The 25,418-nt window shown below is 39.9% G+C and overlaps 1 protein-coding gene across 1 annotated transcript in view; it reads right to left on the reverse strand.

Moving 5' to 3' along the window:
- Nucleotides 1-25,418, reverse strand: part of si:dkey-112m2.1 (transmembrane protein 132C) — a 113,494-nt gene that overhangs the window by 60,050 nt on the left and 28,026 nt on the right. Inside the window, exon 3 of the mRNA XM_020638113.2 lies at nucleotides 15,772-16,708. Coding sequence (XP_020493769.2) covers nucleotides 15,772-16,708 — 937 coding nt within the window. The remainder of the gene's footprint in view (nucleotides 1-15,771; nucleotides 16,709-25,418) is intronic.

The following is a 25,418-nucleotide window of genomic DNA, read 5'->3' on the forward strand; positions in this document are numbered from 1 at the left end:
TTCAATCGGCTTTCCATATGACAGTAACCTTTAGTAGCTGGAGCCATAAGACTAGACTTCTGGCCGGGGTTGGCAGTAGCTCAGTCTGTAGGGACTTGGCTATGGGAACTGGAGGATCACCGGTTCAATCCCTGATGCAGACCATATTATGGAAGTTGGTCTGGTAGCTGGAGAGGTGCTAGGGTATTTATCGAGTACTGCTGAGGTGCCATTGAGCAAGGCGCAGAACCCCTAACTGTCCTGGTGCGCTGCCTGCATAGCACCGTTTAGCATCTCCACTCTGACATCTCTCCACTAACGCATGTCCACAGGACTTCATAAGATGAAGAACAAACAAATTAGATATCCAGTATATCTGAGGAAATCATATTTAAACCACAGGATAAAATGTTAGGTTAACTGCTAAAAAGGAATTGACAATTGCAGCAATGTTTGCCGGAGAAGTGTCAAATACTATGAAAGCTCTGAAATTATCAATAATGTAAGACTTTACATTTCATCATAACAACAAACTAATCTTACTTCCGCCAAACAAACAGGGCAGATGAAATCCTTCAAGTTATCGGCCTCAAGAGTGCACTGATAACAATGTGATGAGATATGGAGCCCATTTCTGCATTATGTACATCTGCTTTTTAAAACCAGAATGCAGCCGAGCAGAAGCAATTACAGAGGAGACGAGATGTAGTTGAAGTGTTATTACTTATAATAGGGAGCAGAGGAAGAGATGAGAAAGGAAAATAAATTGCAGCTCATTTATAGGGAAATATATCAAAGTGTACAGCTTTTAGCAGTAAATGGCTATTCTTTTTTAAATCTGCACCAACCACTCATTATCTCCCTGTGTTTGCATTCAATTTCAGCCTCTTTAAAAGTGGAAAAAAAAAACAGTCAAAGACAACAGAGAAAACATGATACTCTGAATAAAGAAACAGGCTGGATGTTGATGGGTATTGACTGAAATAACAAACAGCTCTGTGTGTGTGCAGAAACTTTATGAAAGCAGGCCAACGGGATGATGACACTGAAGGGCGTGACAGCGCAACATCCACTATGGCCCAAAGCAATCACCTCAACTAAATCACAGCTCGACTCTCCTCACGACTCAAGACTCAACATGTAAAACTCAAGAACATTACCAATTTGATTCCCTACATGTTGGATACTTGGACCCACATTTGTCACAGGATTTGTGGATTAACACAAATCTGAAATATATGTCATGTTGGTTTTTAATTTTTATTTTCCTGCAGAATTGTATCCCTAACAGTGTGTGCAAAAATCTTCCAATTTTTCATTTGCTCTAATGCTGGATTTTGGGAACTTACTACTGCTGCTGCTGTAGATTAGCTGCAGGAAAAGAGGTCATGTTGTGGCAGACAGCAGCTTGATCCCTACGGCAGCCGTTTGAATGGAAGCCACAGCCAGTTCAACAAGGCTTAGAGCAAACACAGGGACAACGCTTCCAGTGAAATCTATTTGACATATAAGGTTGCATCCATGGGATAAAAAATATGACTCTGCATTGAATTTCTTTGGACCAGACAGATGATCCAGGACTGATCCAATATTTGGATGCATGCGGAAGGGGGCTAAGTGGTATAATCTCAGGATGTAGTGGGATAGATTAGGTAAAGTTGGTAAACCTAACGTAGGGAGGGATACACAGATTAACAAGTACGCCATCAATTGCAGGGAACAGGCACATGCAGAAGTAGCATGGGATCATCCTAAATACCAAAGATGGGGCCAAATCCTGTTAAAGCTGTGGTTGAGCATAATGTTGAATTATACTTTTAATGGTTGATAGATTTGATGGAACATTTATCTACAGGTAGATGACCTAGGCCCTCTATCCAAAAAATAACCCACCTTGAAAAAACTCTGTTTAAAACTCTGTGAAAAATAAATTAGCAAAATTTCTGACACTGAATGCGCGGCGCTGACTGAATGTGGCACACACGGAAACCTTAGGAAACTGCCAGTTAGTTCTAACCCAAATGTGTGTTGTACAGATATAATGAAATATGAGGGAAGGAAAGGAAATAATGTCAGTAACTGCAAACAATCAGAACACACAGGTGCTGGCATTGCACAGAGGTGAAGCACTGTTCTTGATTGAGAGCTCTAATCAGGAGAGAAACCATCTTTAAAACATAGTTATCAAACGAAACCATCATCATCATCATCATCATCATCATCAATAATATCGAGACCATCGTCATCATCAAGGTCGTAGGTATTCATGAAAGAGCTGGGTCTTTAGCTTTTTCTTAAAGGTGCAAAGGGACTCGATCAAATGGAGTTTGGAAGTTCATTCCACCACCAGGGGGCGACAGAGGAGAAGAGTCTAGTTAGCGTCTTAGGACCCTGTTGTGAAGGTTTAGGTGTTGTGTTGTGTTGTTGAAGATATTGTCAATAAAAACCTTGTCCTCTATGTTTATTAATGATGAATGATGAAAAGGAAATACTTGGTATCGTCACAAAATGAAAGAACAAAAATCAAGTTTAAGGATGTTAAAATACAAAGAGTAAATGAAAATAAACTATGTCAAATGTCAAAACTAGGATGTAAACAAAATTCAATTTTTACGTTATATTGTTCTCATATAGTTCCATATATGACTTACTATTTGGAGGTATGGGGTAACACATTTAAAACCATTACATATTCCATTGCTAAGTTATAGAAGAGAGATTTATAAGTAGTAAATGTTGGTACTATGAACCAACCAATGCACCTTTTTTAAATCAATTTTAATGCTCTTAAATATTACGAGTTAGAACTGCACAAATAATGTCCAGAAAATAAACTGTTTCCAGAGGTTGTTTGAAATCAGATAGAGCGGGTATACTGATGGGAACAAGTATTTATTTCGATCTTGATGTACTGGACAATAGAAGCAATATTTCCAAGGTAATTGATTACATGCTTTTTGTTTGCTTGTGTTGAGTGAGCTGAGGGAGCTGTGGAAACAGTTAGTCTCCAGTCTTGGTCTGAATTTCACGTTGTGTTTTGGAGTTTGGCAGTAATGTGGCATTCGATCGGAGCAGTGCAGGAGGCCAGAACAGTGTGCTGAAATTGCAATGTGACACAAAAAAAGATGACAGCCACCATTAACCATTAACAAAACCCCTCCATGTCCGTCTGAAAGTTGTCAAAGTGGTGTTACAAAATGTTTTCAAAGTGACAAAGGATCAGCTCCACCTGAACAAAGCACTCCAGAAAATAAAAATTAATCAAGTTTAATACACAGTCCCACAGAAGTTGTTCTACAGGGTCGGGAATAAAGCATGTGCACATTGATGGAAAAACCGCAGAGCTGGAATTGGAGTTAAATCAATTCAGGCCTAAACCGGCCAAAACTGGCATATCAAGCAGTACATTAGCACCATCTACACATTAACAAGTGATACGATGGGTACTGTTTGAAAGTCATCATTAACAGGCTCCACTACATACATGAGACAGGGGTCATCTGGCAGGGTTTGAAATGTGTGTGCGTGAAAGTCTGTGTGTCTGTCAAAGAAAAGCAGGAACTTGAAGGATGAGATCACGACTCAGAGAAAATCACAGAGATGATAGAGGGATGATTTAGAGACTGAATGGCTGATTAAGGGCTGAATTAAGAAGCTACAGAAAATCTTTGCTTGCTGATGTGCTAAAAAATGGACAAACACAAAATTAGGAGCACATTTTTGTTGAGTTTTAAACTAAATGCTCATCTTCCACTCTCTTTACAAGCCAAAAAAAATCCTTCTTGACAGTCATTTGGGTTAACAAATAGGCTACAGATATTCAGAATATTAAAAAAAAAAGAATCAAGGCTCTTCTTCCTCCCAGTTTCCCTCTCAGGTCTCTGATTGGAGATCTGACTCTCAGAATTGATCAAGTGTTTATAAGGAATAAACAAAGCCTCTTCTTCATAATGGGTCTGCAAAAAAGCGTAAATATTGTGTACTTTCTGGGGCACAGATAGCGTAGCAGTTATGTTTCGCTTCCCATGTACGGAGTCCTTGTCACAGTGACCATTGGTTTGAACCTTGGACCTTTTCTGCATGTCATCCCCCACTCTCTCCTTCCAATATTCCCTCTCTCTCTTCAGCTGTCCTATCAAATATAGGGCAAAAAAAGGTCCCAAAAAAACTAAATAATGTGTAATTTCCCCTCAGTAGCAGTCAAAGTGCATGCTACGCATTTGTGGCAACACAAATTTTGCATGTCACTTTGATCAAGTCTAAAATCTTGGAGAAATGCCTGCATGAACAGTCGCAGCATGAAAGTCGTTCATCACAAGCAACTTTTTTTGGCATCTCATGCAGCCTCTGATTTGACTTGCAGAAGAGTTCAAGTTAACTTAAGTAATCAAGTAAACGGAACAGAAAAGGAACAAGTCTGACACGAAACAACTCGTGTTGAAAGTAAACTAGAAAACTAAAGTTAATAGCAAATCCTTACTGTATTAACAACATAGAAAGACACCTTTATGCTGACAGAAGTGTTTCATCATTCCCTCTTCATGGTGTATGGTGTATTTCAGAGATGCTGCAGTGGCTCTTTTGCTACATAACTTGCATCATTGCATCACCACAGATGAAAGCCAGGCGGACATAGAGGTGACATTTGAGGCTTTTATGCAAGCTAATTCAACAAAATATAAGCACAGGCCTTCAGTATGTATAGACGTACAGTATTCTTCATTTTAAGATTTCAACTTCAGACCAGAGAACATTTGCGCATAGTTTGACTTTCACCTGTTGCCCAAAGCATTTTTTTTTTTGCAACGTCTTATAAAACCAGCAAAATATTCTTGCTTTGTATAAATAGACAACACAGCTTTTCTCCAACAGTTGATGTGATTTTGTGCCCAGCAGCTCTCTATATTTGCTTCCCTTTGTTATGAAAAGAAAAATCTATGATATCAATCTTTTTCTGCATAGATATTGCACAGCTAGAAAGAACTTGAAACACCGTTGGTATGTTTTACACTGACCTTGAACCTCAATGTCCCCTGCACTTTGCATTTCAGGACATACAGTATCAGGATGATTTTGACTCATGCAGATTTAGCTTTTGTTCTAATATTAAACGCTACAAGACAAATACAGGTTCAATTTGTGTTGATTTCAATCCAGCCTCACATTGATGTCTTTAAGCAGTAATATGGCATCAGGGAAATGGGTGTCTGCTGGTGTATAAATGGGGATGACCATCTCACTTCTCTCCTGTAAGTTATTCAAGCTTACCAGTCAGCACCCTGAGTTCTGCCTCCACTTCACATGGCCACCAACACCTCCCCTGCCACTGGATGTTTACACTGATCCCTTCATGGACCACTCCCTTGGGGTTATTGTGTCTCTTTTGGTTTTGTATGTCTGTGTGCACGAATCCCAAATGGCAAATCACAGCTTGTCTGTTTGGAGCCTGGTGGCGTGACAATGCTGAGTCTGTTCCTCTGGTCACACACTGGGCGCCAGGGGACGGGCCATGAAAGAGTGAACAAGGACAAGTGGCTATTCAGGCCTGAACTACCTTCATGTGAGGGAAAAACTATTAAGTGTTTTAAAAAAAACAAAAACATAGATACGATGTAACCATTAACACACAAGTATAATTCAGCTTAAACGACACATAAAGATCCAGAGGGCTCAGTAAAGAGCAGCATGACTTTCAGTCCCTGTAATAAAATGTTTAGTTTCCCATTTGGGTCTATGTTGCACTGATGATGCTGGATCTCTAGACGGCCTAATAAATGACCTATAGTGCTGTGAAAACACAGAATGAACAAGAAGTTAAAGCAACAATATCTCCTATTTTTCTGGGCCAACCAACTGAGCCACATTTGTAAAGAAACTGATGCTCACAGTCACGGCTTTAAATGTACTTTTTTGATCACCAGCCAACATGGCTCGTAGATTTTTAAAGTTACCAGCCAACCAGAATTTCTACCAGTTGCCTAATCTGGCAACACTGACTTGTTGCGTCATTTCTGCAGCCTGCCGTTTCAAACAGAAGCAGTGATATTTGCTTCATTCATCACCAGGCAAAATGGATAGTAACTCTATAATGTTACCCGCCAAAGTTAATTTTTACCCCCAATTGGTTGTTGGCGGGTGTTAATTTAAAGCCCTGCTCATAGTACAGATAATCTCTGGTAGAAGTCAAACTATTAACACACCACCATTAGGAATTTTTGAAGGCAACTTGGAAAATTGAATGAATGAATGTAAATAAAAAATAAAGCTGCTGTTATGTAATAAAGGAATAATTAAGAAAAGGTAAAGGGTTCATTCTATCCAGGAGGAGTCATTGACAGATTGGAACGATCTCTTAGTATCATCACAAAGCAACACTTAACATAATGAAGATCGATGGGTGCTCTGAGCACAGCTGTGCTAGTCATCCAGGGTGCAGCTATAGAGCAGGAACAGACGACTCTCAAGATCAGAGTAATCCAGCGCACAGCCCACGATCGCTCTCAGGAGTACAAACCTGAGGCCAGGTTTGAGCCACTATACGAAATGTATAGTGTATGTTGTTTGCTCCACTGTTTTATATTCATTAAACTTTAAAGTAGCTATATCTGGTGTGCGCTGGATTACTCTGATCTTGAAAGCAACGCTTGACTTAACTTTTGAGTGATTTTTTCTAACACTGGCTCCAAAGTTTGAGTAGTACGCTGTTGCTCTTTGAAAAAAAAACACTCAGCAATCAAAACACTGCAGCCAGTGTTTTTCACATTTTCACAAAAAAAAAAGAGAGTGCTATACTTTAAAGTTTTTTCATTAGTCGGCAAGCAAAAGAGAGAAAACAAACAGCACATTGATGCCTGGGCTGGCCTCTCTGTGGTTAAACAACATTTATGGCTGCCTTCAATTCAATTAAAGAAAAACATTATTTGTCCCGGGGAGCAGGGAATTCTACTTCCTGTTTCTCATTTAACACGTCTCTTTCAGGCCTTGGCACTTGCCAGTTAACCAGCAGGACGTGCGCTGGATGGGACTGACTTTATTCTTCATATTACATGGCACGTTAATTATGTAGAGAATGATGTTAAGATACCTCATACAAGTATTAGCTCCAATATGATAATTTAACTGAATGAAATGATAAAATGACCTTTTTATATCGTCAGACATTCACATGGGACATGTATGGTCAGCTTTACAAAGGTCCTTCTTTAATTTCTCTCACTCTGCTCGAGAGGGCTGGGACTGACTAAATGAACTTTCATGTAGCTACATCTACATACATGAAGACTCACACCCATACTCTTGCATTTTCTTCAACGGGCATACACACAGTGACACACACACACACGCACACGCACACGCACACGCACACACACGCACACGCACACACAGTGACACACACACACACACACACACACACACACACACAGGCAAATCCTTGTGCAGATCAAAGCTTATCCTCTCGCAGTGGTGTCTGCCACGCACGATGATGAAGGCTTAGATCTAAAGTAGCAGCTTATATCTGCAGATCAATGGCTGACCTCCCAACCAGCTACAGCACGACTGACCAGAACTACTACACAGCTTAAAAACACAGCCAAAAGCTCTACTCCGAGCTACAAGCTGAATATTAGATCAGTCTTATTCTCCCCAGAAGCCTTCACTCTGTCAGCTTGTCACTTGTTTTTCTCTCTTGCTCTCACTTACTCATTCCTTTTCACTAATACTGATTCTTTTATTGTTGTTGTTGTTGTTGTTGTTGTTGTTGTTGTCACCGTTTCAAACTGTGTATTTCTGCATAAAAGTTCAATATTTTTGGAGGAACAGAAAGGGGAATTTTTTTTTCTGTGTGAAAACTTTCACAAAGGTGAGAAAGTTCTTTGAAATGTATGAAACCAGGAGCAGCACTGCCGTTATTACAGAGAAAGAGCTTCCTCTAGGAATAAAGATGCCTTTCAGTTTTGTACTCTGGGTTGATCACGCATGGAGAGAATAGAATGGATAAGACACTCTTGATAGGAAATACATAATAAGGTTGAGACCCACTAAAGGTTTGCCAGGTCCACATGTAAAGTTTATAAGTCATACATTACAAGCAGGTTCATGTTGGATTTATCAAACCTAAATACATACTGGGGCGTCAATGATTGAAGTGTCCATGTTTGCTTAGCCGAACCCTCTTTTACAGAGACCAAACAATTCCACCGTAAGAAAGTTCTCCTTCACAGCTGCAAGAAAAACAGCCAGGAACCTCGAGCAAATCCAGTCTCCTGGTTGACTTCTGCCTGACTGGATGGACCAATGAGGTTTGTTTGGATTGAGTCCTTCATGGAGAATCCAACAATTAGAAGTAAGTTTGAAATAAAAACAAGATACTTGTGCCCTAACTTACTTATTTTTACTGAATGCTGCACAAAATGACAACGCCACACCCTACAGTGATTGTTCAAGGACATTTTATTTTGGTAGGACAAACAACATGAAAAAACAAAGTCATGCTGTTTGCTTCCATTCTCTCAGCCTGACTTCTTGAATACTGTCTGTGTTACTGTCAATATTTGTGCATCTTTGTGCATCTTCTTGTCAGTTTCCAAAAATCTGCCAATGTATGACAACCACAGCATTTCAAAATATCTCTCCCTCTCTCTTTATTCCTTTGCCTCAAATTCAGATTACAGCATGCATGACTTTGTCTTACAGCTGTCAAGTCTGTGAGATCAAACTAATCAAAGTAAATCCTGATACGAAACATCCGCAAAAACGAAGTGATTAGAAGGCCAAGCTAGTGATCATCTGTGTGTAAGAGAGACACCAACCCACAGTTAGCCAGCAGAGCGTATACTGTCAGGACTGGTTCACCTTACACAATAGCAACCTAGAAATTATTAAAGAACACTTAAAGATAATGGCAAGTTGGAAATCAAGAACCATGTGACGATAATCCAAACCGCAAGTAGTAGCTAAGGAGGTGAAATAATCAGATTGTTCTCTCAATTAAATAATAATAAACTTAAAAAATAGTTTGAGTTTTATTCATTATGTATCATTGTGTACACTTGTCTAAATGTATCAGCAACTGGATTTAATCATAAACAAGTGGTGTAGAAACTTCCTTATTGACTCATAGTTGGGTCGAATAGACAAAAACATGCATGCTGAGTTTCTCGACAAGTGGTTAGCTGCACAAGAGGGCACGTGATTTCAAGCATCTTGTGGGCTGTATTTTAGGGTACTTTTTTTACAAATAATCACAGGTGATAATTTCATAGTGTTCATAATTACACAATGTCTGACTAGATTCTATGTTTGACTTTTTCTCTCAATTCTTTTGGATTAACCAATCCCAGTTTCTGAAAAACCGTGTCACCTAGCAACGTCAACCACGCCTCCTCGCTCAGATAAAAAAATAAAAATTCTCTTCCTCACTCAGAGTATGTTCCTAAATCTAGGCTAAAAATCCTTGCTAGGATTTATTAAGATAAGTTAGGAGCTCTCTGAGAGCGTTCTCAGAATGTTTGTGAATACGGGCCCAGATCTGTGTGGCATCCTTATCTGTCTTCGTTCTCCATGTTTCAAGCCTTGGTTTAATTATTTTGGTTAAGGAAGCCTTAACACCAACCCATTTAAATATGATCATAATTTATACCAATCCTCTGTCATCCCGGATAATCTCTATTTCACAGTAACAGCAGTTTTAAACCGGCTCGGCATTAAACTATCTGAATGATTTTATTTTTTTTATTAAACATGGCTGCAAATTAATCACAAAATGCTTAAATGGTTTTTCCAGTGCACTAAATATCAGTAAATTTGAATAACAGTAGAGTTTTTCTCATGTAGCCTATGTGTAGCCTTAAAGGACAACACCGTGGGCTATTGGTTGGATAAAACAGGTAGAAGGTATAGATACAGTTCTTTACCTAACACACACACACACACACACCAGCTATCCTAACACAAGAGCAGATATAAAGCATCAATCTCTTGGGAAACCCAAACTCCATCTGCCACCCGTTTACAAACCCTGCAAGTTTCCCAATAAATTGAAAGCACCCAGAAAGAGAAACTAATACGGCCTTTGACCCCAAAGATATATCAAGTCTTGGAGGGATGGGTCACTCTGAAGGGTGCGCTGCATCTGAACAACCCTCTACTAAGCTGCAGGATCACTAAACCCCTAAGGGACATGCAGCCTTTCCAGAGGCAGATGGACAAATATGTAAAAAGAAGGACAGTCTGCAGGGAAGAAGAGAGCAAATGCATGCATTGTCCAATCAATTCATCAGTTTGGATGAAAACGCAAGAGGAGAAAAGTGATGGGAAATCACAAGGGTAAAAAAAATACAAGAATTCAAATTAGAAGCCTTGTAGACATTTTTAATTAAATGGAAAATGAAGCACACTTATTGCTTTTAATTATATTCATCTATAAATGTGTACTGGCTCTAAACACTCTGTCAGCTACTGTCGGGGCTGCAGCTGTAATAGTCTAAAACTGTCATACACAACACAAGAAGCAAATCAGAGCAACAAATGGATTTACGGGAATCAACAGGAGTTATTCAAGTCATATCTCATATGCACTAAGAATGGCAAAGAGAGCCTATAATAAGCAATCATATGGACATTCACTTTTGACAGTTTCTTATTTTCTGCCAGGTCTTCCTGCATTTGTTGCTACAGCTGTGTTGATAAGTAAGTCTGTAGTATTCTATGTGCGTAATTCATATTTTCTTTGCTTAGCGTAAATATGTCGATGGGATGATGGCAGACTTGTACATAATTGTGATAGGTTAAGTCAAGCTAACACTGCTCTTCCATGTGAATGCACTCATACAAACTCTGGTTTCACGTATCAGGTTGATACACAGCTTCATGTGACCGTTAGCTTGATCTCTTATGTCAGAGTTAGTGAAGCCAGGACGCCTTCTTGGGCCTCAAGCGGATATGTTCAGGGCACTGATCGTTTTGGATCGTTGAAGCTTCACTGATAACTTTAAACAGCCATTAACATATTTCATGGTGTGTTGTGTGTATTCAGGGCACAATGGAAGAAACACGCACACACTGTCTGTTTAGAAATAAAGACTTCAATCTTCCATATAAATATAAATGTGCCAGTCTGCAGGCGCACCTGGCTCCTAAAAGGAATGAAGACTGTGACTGTAGTTGTTTGATTCATGTAACACCCAAATCCCACAGTGTATTATCAAGGGACCTAATCCAACATCCACCAATATTTTGTGAGCATAACTAGCAAACTGTAGTCGGACATGCCTCAAATCACATTGTGCTATGAGTTTTGGACCAAGCTTTAAACACTGTCAAAGTAGGGCCCTTAATTTGAAGCAAGAGACTGTGTGTGTTTTGTGCATGTTCTTTGATGGGAATTGTCTGTTTATACAGTAACGGTGCTGTGAAAAAGAATTTCCCCATGGGGACAATGAAGTCTAAAGTCTTTTAAAGTCTTTCATGTCAATATGAAATCTTGAGTTTTCTGTAAGTTTTTCCACACAAAGAGCAGGAAAGTGTCAAGTTCAGTCTGACAGTATTAGTAGTATGACTTAGAAAGAGAGGGCTTGGGTGGAGAGAGAAAAAGGTTAAATAATACAAGGATGGGAGAAAACCCCGGATAGAGAGACTGATAAAAAAAAAAGACGTAGAGATGAGCACAGAAGTGAAAATGGAAAAAAAACAAACCTATCAGTAGCGACCTTTAAAAAAGTGAATCACTGAGGAGAGCTGACAGTATGAGGCTGATAAGGCTAAAAACCTGAACTATATCGAGGATCACAATCAGCTGACACGAAGGCCTCGGCTAAATCCACTTCTTAATTCATAACCAGACACTGAACCTGCCTCCTTCACCTGCTAAATTTGTAAACAACAAAAACAACTCCTGCAAACTGTATGAATCTCACACTTCTACCTTCACACTCTCACATATTAGAAATTCATTTGCATTCATCAGCAGCACCGCCCACCCCGAGGGGGAATATGTTGGATTGTTTAGTCAAAATTACAATACAGCTGGGGCAATTTATCTCCTGAAAAGGCTGTTAATTTGTTCAGGAGGAAACCGTGTTTTCATTTGCATGTTGAATAAGGAGAAACTGGAGCAGACATCTTCCAACCTGTTACACCTCTCTCTTCACGGCTAATGAGGCAGGGAGCAGAGATTACTGATTCCACAGGGAGCCTTTAGCATGACAAACACACCATGACTTTACAGTGAGCACACACCACGTCCATGCAAATAAAAGTGTGAGTGAGTACACCTGTGTGTGTTGACTGTATGAATGCACTTATGAATATGCATGGCTCTGTGCTTACATAATGTCCTGCTTCCGACAATTTCATTCAATATAATTACATTAGATTAGTTTAGATTAGATCTAATCAGATAATTTCAAAATCAAACAGTGAGATAACTGGCTGCTAAAATAGCTTCTCTGCTAAGTGCGCTGATTTTGTTGTAGGACATAGTTAAAGAAGCTGGCTGCAAAGTGACTAATATGAAAATTTGATTGTCTTGACAGATATTATTATTGTGATTAAGGCAATATTACGATTCAATATAAGAGGGGTTTATATATTTTTTGCATTATCAACAGAAGCCATAAATTCTAAACATTATTATTATAGAAATTATTATTTTCAAGAAAAAAAAAGAGCGAAGAGTTGACCAAACTTTACAAATAGAGTACAGATCATAGCGGGAAGACAAGGAATGTGCATTAAGGGACACATCAAACTTTACACAGGGCCTGTTTCACAAAAGGATTGTGGGGAATCTGTGTCCACTTAACCTGTGGAAATGAAACTGCAAACTGCACAGAGCAAGACAGCTTTTTGGCTCGTCTGCGCCTGAATATCATGAACACTATAAGCATTGCGAATAAGAACTTCAGGCGGAGCAGATAGCTGGAGAAATTCTTAGTTAATCAGGCTCTTAGTGTTTTGAAAACATCTGAAATGATACTGGAAAAGCAAGGCTATTCCATTTAAAACAAAATCAAAAGTCATCTCCAGGAACACCTTGTTCTACTTTTGTTTTGCTGGGAGAATGGGTTGACAGTGTGTAACGAACTTAAAACTTTCTAGGTGATTTCTATAGAACATTGAGGGTATTCCAGACATCAGTTTATAATCAACAAAGGAATATGATTATACACCACATTAAAACTTTCCAGTAGAGATTAAAGGTCCCATATTATGCAAAATACACTCGACCTTGTTCTTAAAACACTAATTTGTGTCCCTAGCCTGTCAATAAACTTTTGAATCATGACAAAAGTCCATCCTCTCCGTCTTTTGTGACATCACAAAGAGCAGTAACCCCTCCCCCAAGGTGTTTGTTCTGCCTTCTTAGTCTGCCCTCTCACAGTAGGGCATGGATTGAGAAAGCCCGAGCAACATCCCCTTCCAGATCAGACACAGCTCACTTTCATTTAAGACACAGACACAGACACAGAAGCAGCCTGTTCTGAGCAGGGCTGAAATAAAGAGGTTTGTATGATAAAATACAGGATCATATAGATTTTGAGCAAGAAACTTCAACAGCATGCTTTAGGGAGATTGGAGACTTATTTTAACTTGTTGAAAAGGAGGATAAAATGTGACCTTTAAGAAAATCTACTGCTTCCATCTGATAGTAGAACATGTCGAAGAAGAAAAAAAAAGCTGACCAGAGAGATTCTCAGAATGTTTTGGTCACATATTGCAGCGACTGTTGAGGAGGAATAGAGGCAGATGAGTAAGCTTTGGGGAAAAGATACAGGGAAGAAGAGAAGCATCTCCAGAGAACATAAATAGTTAATGATGTCTTAGCCGCTCTGAGAAACACACCAGACCGACTTGTAAAGTAAATTCTCCATAAACACGCTCACACTGAAAGCACAAGCAAACCTTGTGCGACAGAATGCAAATTCCCACGGCAGAAGAGCCAAGCTGAAAATCCAGACCCTCCTGCAGTGATCAGAGTTTAAATTGCGGTCTTATCAAGAGGACTTTAAGTGCTAAAAGTGTTTTCTATTTGGAAAATCCAACAACTGAAAGCAAATGTTAAAGCACCCCTGGAAGACAAGAACAAAGCAGCCAAAAGCTAATGTAGCATTCAGATGTTTAATTAGCAATATCGGTACAGCACTTGAGTAACTGTGAAGAAGCCTGTGATTCTCTAACGCTTTGAGGTTTAATCTTTTGGCAACTAATGAGGCATTTTGGCTGAATTTTAACTGCTATCCTTACAGGAAAAAAAAACAAAAAACATAAAGACCTGGGTCTATCACTGGTGCAAAAAGGCACTGAAGAGAAATACTGCCTTTAAAGTTTCCGTGTACACACACGCTGACTCGTGTGAGAAACACACACTGTGAGCACTACATCACAGGAGTTCATCATCGCTGGAGTGAGAAAAAAAGCAACGAGGCTTTTTGGCAGATTTCCTGCTCAGCTGGGGGTGACAAATTGCCAAAGCGCTCTGTCACAGCTCCACTTAAAGGCCGCTAACTGTTTCATCTGCTGTGATTCAGATCGCAGGCAGCCCGCTGGAAATGCATATTTCCAGCAACTTCACTTTCATCACACAACATGGAGCAATTAGATTCACTTTGAATGGCACTTTGAACGAGACAAGGCTCTATGAATCAAGGAATGGCTGATGTAATTCTAAAGAACCAACAAATATTTCCTGAGAGAAGCAACTTTGAAGGTGAGAACTTGAAGACAATCTTCATAAAAACAGCAGGTGTATTGAAGGAGGTGTTATCTTCCTTCTCAGACTGTCAAACATGCAGTTTGGAAGGTGGTAAGAACGGCAGCAACTCATATTCACATTTTAAATGATTTGAAAAATTATCACAACCATAAACCTTCTCTGTAAACACTGTATCCATTTTTCATTGGTCTAAAAATCTTACTCCCTCCATAAAATGGGATGTAAGGGTCGATAAAGGGTAATGTGGTCAAGCATACTATGAAAGTAAACATTTTTAAATAAGCAGAAAAGCCAACAGCATCATAAATCAACTTTGTTTGACTTTGTGTTTTTTAACTTCTTACTTTCGTTATACCGCCCACTTTTGGGACTTTCAAACTTTGAAATAAGACACTCTGAAGTTTGGTCTAAAGCGGAAATTTGGTGAATCAAGCTCATTCTTTGTAGTTGAATCTTTTGACCACACATCTGTTAACCATGTTTTTGCATGGCAACAGTGTCTGAGGACTTGAGTTTAGTGTGAATAAACAAAAGCTTATTATAATCACATTTATTTTATCTCTGACATGAATAATTAATTCTTGATTTTGCCAAATTGAACCAGCTGTTTTAATTTCCATTTTTACAAACCACAAACAAACCTTTTAAAAGAGGATTGTAACTATGTAGCCTACAAACTCTGTTTGTAACATTAACATGGCGACCTATGCTACACTGCTCTTCAACGAAAGGGCATCGTCCTAAAGTAGGTTAAAACCCACATTAATCTCAAGATATGAGTCAGACAAACAACAACTGATAATTTCTTGAGAATTTTTTTTTTACCGTCATATGCCACACCATCATTTGTGTCTTAGTGACAGTTTGATGACATGTAAGTGTTGCCATGTATTGTGTGGTTTGTGGCATGAATGATTTATCAATCAGTCACTTGAAGTTCAGACACACATTATTATAAAATCATTTCCCAATTCATCTGAAGATATTCAGTGATTTCTGCTTGTATAACTTTCTAAAGTAGGACAACATTAGTAGAGCAGGTGAGTAAAATGGGTTCTCCCAGGAGGAGGCTGACTCACCTGAGGGTGAAAATTTGCACTGTAGAAAGTGTGGACAGAGCCAGAAAAGTGGAAAGTGTTTCTCTCTGCCGGATGGGTTTGGATGGTGCCATCACCATAAAGTTATTGTCCAGCTTCAGCTCAGACATTGGCTGAAACAGTCGGACACTCCCAATGCGCTGCATCGGTGTGTGCCCTGCAAAATATCCCATCGGCCTAGGCTGGTCTGTGTGTACCGGGCTGCCTTTCCTGGAATCCTCTGAGCTGCAGTCTCCGCTGTCTGTGGTTTGAACCATGTAGTAGAGCTCCACAGGAGTGCCCTGGGCCTGCTCCGAGACCCTCTGCCTGCCAGGCCTGATGGTGGGCGGGCTGAACCAGCTGGCCAGGGGCTCCAGCTCAGCTACACATATCCCTAACTCACCTTTAAGTCTACATGTTCCGCGCACTTCTTGAGTCTCGTGGAAGGCAAACATCCTGACGCAGGGCAGCTTGTGGATGGCGCTATAATCATCCCAGTCCCTCCCTGCGATGTAGAACAACACCTGAACCTTTGGCCAACTGGGATAAATCCTCTCACTGATAATATAGGTGTGGACCTTCCAGTTGAAGGTAAAAAGAGGTGGTGATGATGATGATGATGGCGCTGATGTTGACTCTGATGATGAAGAGAAGGACTGCGTGTTGAACGGCCCTGGCAGCGTCTGCAGCAGCTCCAGAGGGACGGGCTGCTGGATGGACAGCGGCCCGTAGCTGGCGTTGACAAAGGGCATTTGCCTGGCCTGGTGGATGAAGAAGGACTCTGTACGAGCCTGCAGGCTGGAGTTCCTCATAATGTCCTGATTGGCCTCCTGTAGGAAGAATGCTGACTCGGCATTGAGGATCCTGTAGCTGACAGGCAGATAGATCGGAGTTGGGCCTAACCTCTGAAGGCCCTCCAGGATCACCTTGCAGTCCACCACTGAAATAGAGAGAGAGAAAGAAGACATAGAAGAAGTTATAAAAGTGTTCACCTATGCCTCAACAACTAGGTAACAACACCAGGAGTCATTCAGGACACGTCTGGTTGTGTGTCATACTTTCTTCATGATGCCATTTCCATATGATATCACTTTATGAGCTATTTCTGTAAAATAACTTGTTAGACTCAAGTCAAAACAGTTGCGTCTTCCTGGGTCACGTTTAACACTTTTTCATGTTCTCTTTTGCGCTTGATCTTTCTCATTATGACACACTTTCTTCGTCTGTTTTTCTCTCTTTCATTTTTCTGTATTTTCTTTATTCACCTCAGACCTTATCACTGTCTCCTTCCTGCTTTCTTCCCTCTTTAATGCCAACTCCATCTTGTAATTCACCACAATCAAGTATGGAAAAAAATACATGATAACCATTGTTTGTTAATATGCATCATACCCAATCTTCATAATCTCCAAACATTTCTTTCTAACTGGTTTTGCACACAGCTACAGCACACTTCTGTCTTAACCAACCAGAGAGCCCATCCGACATCACCAGACCCTGCGGGGCCCTAAAACGTGCTCCCTTCCCTCCCTTTCTCCTCCCTGGAAAGTATCCCAATCCCTTGTTTTTCTTTCCCCATCATTCTCTAGATGGTCCATGAAAGGATATTGATTTTCTCTCTTGAACCCGCCATGCTGTTGAAGCCGTGGCATGGCAGTGATTTGTGACAGTTCAGGGCAGCAGAGCATTGACCAGCTTTCTTGATGGACAGACGCAGCTTCAGGCAGAGCACTTCAGAAAGAAGGAGGATGTGAGGATGTGTTTAAGGTTTACACCCCCTTCAATACTGTTCATGTAGTGTTACAACAATGTTTAGGATAGAAATGCAAAATATGGTCATGAAATAAGATGATTTATCATGATCTGATATCAAAACATTAAAATATAGGGTCGCTGGTAGCCTATAGTGGTCAGTACATGCGCCCCATGTACAGAGGCATAAGTCCTCGAAAGCAGGCAGGCTGGGTTCGAATCTGACCTGTCGCTCTTCCCTGCATGTCATTCCCCACTCTTTCTGTCTCTCTGGTTTCTGACTCTATTCACTGTCCTATCTCAAAAATAAAGGCATAGAAAAACACAAAAATAAATCTAAAGTATCAGGGTTAAATCAATTTAATAGTTGATATGCAATTTCTCACAAGGAGAGAGCCAAGAAAATAAACATGATCTAGTCAATATGTACATTTATTGACTATGGAAAGCTCCAGGTGCTGAAATTACATTTTAAACCTGTTCTGTTGAAGGTATACTTCATCCATTTGCATTAAGCTTTGTATCATTAGAAACCTCATTTTCCCCTGAGATGGGAAATCTTTGTATTTCTAAGTCTGAAAAGGAGCTTCCGATGACGCAAAAATCGTCATTTTGCTTCATTGGAAGCTGTTGCGGTTAGCGGGTTGAAACGACAACGCTTGTTCCTCATATTTTCGCCCCCTGAAGCTACAGACCTATCACAGATCAGTGGGTAGGAACTCACTCCCAGAATCCAAACTTAACATCCGCCATATTGCTTGGAAGCTACGCAAACAGGCTCTATGGAGAAAGCTGATAATGGCGAAAAAATATAAATATAGCTGCGAGACAGTTGCTGCCGACAGGCCGGTCTTGTGTCTTGGCAGCTGCGGCCGCTGGCCACTGGCCGCAGCAGCTGAAACAAAACCAGCCTGTTGGCAGCAACTGTCTCGCGGCTATATTGCTGGACACCGCCAGCCGCTACCAGCTGCCAGCTCAGCAGCTGTGACATAGGGCCTGCCTGTCGGCGGTGGTGAGGACAAGGAGCCGGGGTCGGCTCGAGCTGGGGCGGACTGGTAGTGTCGGTGCTCTCACTGTTTGCCTATGGACATAGAGTCTGTTTTCTGCCAGGAATTACCAAAATACCAATTCCTTCTGGGAAAAATCTCAGAATCAGTTCTACTGCATATATGACCCAATGTCAATGCAGATTCATGTTTGAACGGGTGAAGTATCCCTTTAAAGGGCCCTCTAAACACAATTTTGTAAGCTGTCAAGTGGGAACATCCCTTCACTGGTATTTCATCCAGTTAGTCCTACAACACCTTGGGGAGTATGAACAGTTAACTCAGGCATCCCAGAGCTACCCAATCTCTATGCCATCTTCATTTTCAAAAGGGGAGAGAAGAGAGAGAAAAAAAGAAGGTGATGACTGATTTTTCTCCATTTACCCCAACTGGCATTATTTATCCTCAATCTGAGAAATAGTCCAAACTACAGACACCACAACTTCAACTCACCTGGGAGCCCTGACTTATCTATCCTTCCAACTGCTCTCCAACATCTTTCTTAAGTTGTCATATCTGTTCACCATCATTCAGGTCCCCATTATACCACCAACCCAAACTCCTCACTGACTTTTCTCTCATGGATGGAATTTCTTCCTCATCTCCAAAATCATCTTCTCTATTAACCTTCCTCTGGACACTGAAATGTTTCTTGATTTACTAGGCTTAATATGTATCCCAGTCCATTGAGAAACTGTTTTAGCTTCTCAAGTAATCTTTTTGTACATGGATACATGGCACTGTTGTGGTCACCAATGTCATGACATCATTCTAGGCCTAAAGTGGTGGGAGGTGCAACGCATTTTGAAGCTCTGATAACTACTTGCATAACCATTGTGAATGCTATTGGGGAAGTAGTACACCCTGCCATAATGCCAACTTCTAGTCTTTGCCAATCCAATGAATTGCATTCTAATATCTTGGAAAAATGATTTACCAGGCTTATCCTTGGCACTCAATCTTACTTCAAAATCATAAAAAAAGTTATCTTGAGAGAGTGGAAATCAGCTTTCCCTGTTTTTGAAATGACTTTGTTTCCTGCCTATATCCTGAAAACATTTAGTGCACATTGTCCAACAACCATCCTAAGTTTCTTTAGATCTGGGGACCTATTTTTGGATATATTAAGGAGTGATGCCAAAAATGACACTAAATGTCTTGGAAAGCCTTGAACTGATTCATGCTTTGATGCTTTCTGATCTCTGCTCTCTTGCCTCTATCTTGAGCATCCCTCAAACTTGAACAGTCTGGGATTCACAGACTTCTACCCCTGACCTTTAATCAAGTCATGGACACCGTAATCATTATCTGGACTGACATGGACACATAATGATTTTCTTTTTTTTTTTTAAGTGGCGGTTTGTTTTGTTTAGTTTATTACTGTTATTGCTATTTTAAATCATTTTGTTGTGATCCTCTGTTTCTGTCTTTGTCAGTGTTGTTAACATTAAAATTGGTTGTTAACACAACCAATAAAATGGAAATCAACAATATGTGTTTCTTTAGTATGGCCTTTGCAGCTATGATTTTGTAGTTTATTATCTAATTACAGCTATGATAATAAAAGTGGCTGCCCAAATGAAAAAAAGCCACAGACATTAACCTGATTATAGTCCTCTGTTCTATATAATCAAATGCATTCAAACTAAAATGATACTGATGTTGAAAACAACACCATAAAATAATGATAAAACAGTCATATATCTAAACTCCTCAGATTCCAGAGTGAAACAGCATCTTTATTTTCCAATGGGGAGGAACACCATAAAGGCCTCCACTGAGACGCTCACAGTGAGTGACTGTGGGAACAAAGTTTGACCAAAGGTGGGACGTTTACTTTAAAAGATGACAGAACAGAGAGCGAGGTCATGTGGGGAACAGGTGATTAGCTGCTGTTGGATCATGCTTGTGGTACAGTTGGAGGATTTTTCCTGTCTGGATCTGTTTCTCTGAGGGATGTGACACACTGTGGTATTTAGTTTTATTTGTGTCATGGAAAGTGGAAACTAGGACAAACAGCCCAGAAATATGTTACAATTTGTAACTCAAGGTTTAGAAAATGTCCCTTCCTAAGAAGACACCAACTGGTTATCATATGCAGAGAAGCAAGTCGATGTAATCTTCAGCTCTAATCTGTCCTTTAGATTTTATTTCTGCAGCTAAATGTACATTTTAATCATGTCTGCTGGACTGTTTGTGCAAATGAAAATGAGAATAATCAGCGTGGAAAACTTCACCCAAGTGTGCTAAATATCCACTGTAAACTGTTTCAGAGGATTTCAGAGCACTGGCAACCAATCAGGACAGGACCCGAGGGGTGACATATCAGACGTGATCTGGATCATATGTCTCTTTAATAGATGGATTTTTTTTATGTTGTGATGTTAAATCAATGTACAGTTAGCTAGCAGGCCCACGAGAGCATGGGTCTCTAAAATAGAATGCATTTCGAGAATTTCCCATTGAATCTGCAAAAAATCCAACTTCTTTAAGTAACTCTTAAAATGTATAACAGCCATGTGTTGCTTTAGATTTGGAGTATTTTTGAATCACCTGAGTTTATCCCTGACGGCTGAAGTCTAATTCCACCAAAGAAATATATTCCCTTCATCTCGTCTCCCTCCTCCTCCTCCTTTTTTTCTCGCCATTATTTAAACAGCCATCATGTGTGCATCTTGTTGTTTTATAGAAAATCAGCCAGGGTCCAGTGCTAAAACATCCCCTGATACCTTTTAAATGAAATGTGTTGCTTACACCATTTTCTCTAATGTTGCAAAAAAGAAATCCTCTTACTGCGTTTTGGTCTAAAAGTAGGCACATCTTGTCTTATGTCGTCTAATGATAAGATTTAAACAGCTTTTCAAATCCTAAATGTCCAAAGGTCCACAGGGTAAAACTTTGTGAAAGAGTTTTCTTTTGTTGCACATTTGCTCAATATGGGGGGTTTTGCTCGGCAGAGGAACTTCTGAGGGGACTTTAGGATCAACGTCAATGGACCTTATATCGGTCTTTTAAAGTCCATGTAAAGACCCACTTAGTTAAAGTTTGTTAAACAGCAGAAGACTGTGTTATTAACCACAAGGCAACATTTTGTAAACAATTAAGTTTTCAAATCATGAAAAACTAAGCAGTAGTTTCTGCTCTGGGATGCTGTTGGCTTTTACGTTAAGTGCAACAAGACCACAGCCACTTATTTATTTATTTATTTAGCACCCATATAAGAATACATCAAATAGGATGAACAAAAAATATAAAAGGCATGTCAGGAGAGGTCAAAAGCCAACAGGCTTATACACGGGACCTCACCTCTTAATAGACAAATAAAACAACTAAGCAAATAGAATTACACAATTTCAGAACAAAATTAAATATACACACATATCTACACTTATGCACACACACACACACACACACACACACACACACACACACACACACACACACACTTACACACATACATACATACAATAAAAAGACTGATGTGATGTAAAAATGTAACAAGCAAACAACTAATCAATGAAATAGGCATGAATCTGTTGAAAAGGTAGAGTGAATGAGTAAGTTGATGGAAAGAAATTATATCTATACATATATATATATTTATTTATGTATATACACTATATGCAAAAGTTAGACCCCATGGAAATAAATGTGAAGACAGTTTCCTTGAAAAAAATCTCCGTAGATGATGAGCTTTTAACATTGGTCTTTTAGAATTCCTTGAATGGCACTAAAGAAACAGAAACCATTTAATTCAGCCAGCGTAAATCCTGCAATTATCATCGCCACGGCAATGACTGTAGACATCTAGAAACTGATGATGCAGAATTGGATTTTAAGAGGACTGGTAGCAGATAAAAGCGTTGCTATGCTATGTGGCTGTGCGTCTGAACTGCTGTTCAGTGCCACACAGAGCACGAAGCTGGCTACTGCCTGAAAAAAAGAGCTCCACAGCTTTAGCTTTGTATAAAGTTATCATCACATGTGCAAAGTCAGATAAAGCTGAAAACGAAAGTAAACTGAAGGTCTTTATGGAAAAGCTTTCTGCTGGAACTTGTGTTTACCAGGAAATATCAACAGATTTCATTTAATTTTGCAAGTATTGACCTCGACCTTAAGTCTGATGAGTCATGGACTTTGTTCCATGTGAAAATTGAATTGTGGTTTAACTGTTGCTTCCTGAACATAACGTGGTAACAGTCAATTGCTGTACCTTAACAAAAGGATAAAGATCTTTGGCTATTTGGCTACGGAACCACGGTGCATCATCAAGCCCCATATTCTGCCATGCCTCGCAAAAAAGAGCAACTGAACCCAAAAATGACAACTGAATGTCTCCAAAACTACTTTGCAGAACAACTACCTAAAGGTTTGCATTTAGTAAGGACTGCTTAATGAAGCATTATAGCGTCATATTATTTAAATTCTTGCAGGAAGGAAAAAAATATCAATATATTTATCATACATCTTTGCAAAATAAAGAACAAGCAAGACAATTTCAGAAGCATCCGTCAGATATATAAAATGATGTAAAACATTGTCAGTGTCTAGAAATACAGTCCCCTGGTTAGTGAAATGTTCTGGCTGATGTCTGAACACAAACTAAACACAGAGGAACATAAACAGCTCTGCCCGTCACACGCACCCTGACACTGCAAGAGAAGCAGGGCGGAGCACAGAGCTCGCTCCCTGCTGGAGGTTAATCTGATCACATGAAAGCAAAGCACACCTCATCTTTCATCACCAGGCAACACATTCATGCAGCAATCAATAGGTGGAATCAGATTCCTCCTTTCAGAGAAATGAGGAAAAATGAAGTATTGTGACCTTACAAGGATAGATGTGGCACGACTTAATGCCTCAGGTTTCAGCAGGAAGTCTGAGGAAAGTCTTTTGTTCTAAATTTCAGTTTGTTACGTTTCAGAGAAAAAAGCCAATGGCTTCTTTTAGTGTAGTTAAAAAATGTCAATAAACCCCTGAGAGCTTGAACATAAGTCTTTCTTACTATGCTAGTTGGTTTGTCGAGTGTTGCTAACGTTAGAAATACTGGCACAGCCACATGAATGTGCTAACTGTGGTTACACATTACTCTGGTCTATATGCCAGTTTAACTTGGAAAATCCTACATCCAACTTTACCTCCATTTTTTAGCTCAAAGTTCTGCCACACCGTGCTGTTCCTGCAAGATGCTAATGGCTCACTGTGCTTGTTTACATCCGGGTAGTAGAGTGGGGAGAGCATACCGAATTAACAGCCAGTCTGTGGCTACAACACTGGCTGGTTGCAGATCAAGCATGACATTTAACCAAAATGTTCATCATTTGAGTAGTAATTCTGGTGCCAACTAGCAAGGGTGATGGCGTTTAACCGTTAAGTCAACCAACATCTCTAATAATCACATCAATACAAACATAAAAGGATAATACTTCCTAGAATAAGTAAGTGTGTATTTAGAATAGTTAATTGACACTGTATAATACTGTATATACAACCTGTCTATTAAAGCACTGAGACGCTCTGGAAATCAGTTCAACACAAACAGTGAAGAAGGCATCTCTCTCTACCTGCTGAGATGGAGACCTCAGAGGGTAATTACACATCACAGGGTCCAGACATCATAAACAACTCAATCTTTTTTGCCAAACTGTCTATTCTCAAAGAGCCAGTATGCTGCAACACAAGCTGCTTCGATAAAATCCAAAAAGGTAACTGCTGCAAGGATGACATTTTAAACACATCCTCTGTCGCTGCTCACTTTGAAATAATCTATATCAGCGTTAAAGGAATCTTAAAAAAACACTAATGCACATAAAAAAGACAAACCTCCCATTTGAGCCTTGTTTATGTGCGACTTGGGAAAACTTCCAGCAGGTTCAGAACATTTCTTTGTCTGCATAAAGAACATTTTTTCCCACTCATTCTGCTCGGCATCACGTCTCTCTGGGGAGGACTTTTGAGCTACAGCAATCTGCCGGTTGTGCAGAGAGGAAAACAACCGCAGAGCTTTCTGCTTCGAAGACACATGTGGGACATGAATGGGCTTTTTATGACACTTCAATTCTGCCAGTTGCCTGTGGACCAAGTGTTGTGTGTGTTCAGGAAATGAGAAGGAGAATGTTAGAGCAGGGAGTCACTGAGGAGCCGGAGGTTGTTTAGATGAGATGAACCAGGACGCCATAGCACTTGAAGGAACGGGGTAAAATGTGCTGAGCTGAGCAGAGCAGCAGTTAGCCTATCTACAAGGATCCCACAGAGCTAATCCAAGGCTTCAGCTTTAACTGTGTGGCCAGTGTCATTTCAGACCGACGATAACGGCTGTGGGATTCTGAATGTGACCATCTTTCATGGGTAAGCACACTCTGAAAGTAAGTCAAATAAAAGCACAGACAGTGACAGCTGATGGGCTGGTGGGCTTTGACAAAAGGAAACATGTATCACTAATGACTATGAGCAAGAAGTAATAATATCCAAGTGAATCCATTTCACTTGTACTGTAGTCATATTATTCACAGGGGATGTTTACTGTATGTGTGCAGTCAGGAGGGTCAGGATAATGCAGTGAGTTGGCAAAAAGGAGCACAGTGAGTAATGTTCTGGCATTTCAAGTAAGGTTACAATGTAAGAAAGTCAATGGACCCTATACATCAGAAAATGTGGCTGCGAGTCAAAATAATGCAAACCACTGTTAAGTATTGTTGAAAAGTAGAAATGGATGGAAAACTTCAGTAATTTGTAACCGTCCTTAAAAAAATCTTTGTAGTTTTGAAGAAGTACTGATATAATTTGATTCAACTGTTTGAGAAAATCTCTTTGTTTTAAAGGTCCCATATTATGCTTTTTCTGTTTTTTTAT

The sequence above is a fragment of the Labrus bergylta genome, chromosome 17, assembly GCF_963930695.1.
Source record: "Labrus bergylta chromosome 17, fLabBer1.1, whole genome shotgun sequence".
NCBI lineage: Eukaryota > Metazoa > Chordata > Actinopteri > Labriformes > Labridae > Labrus > Labrus bergylta.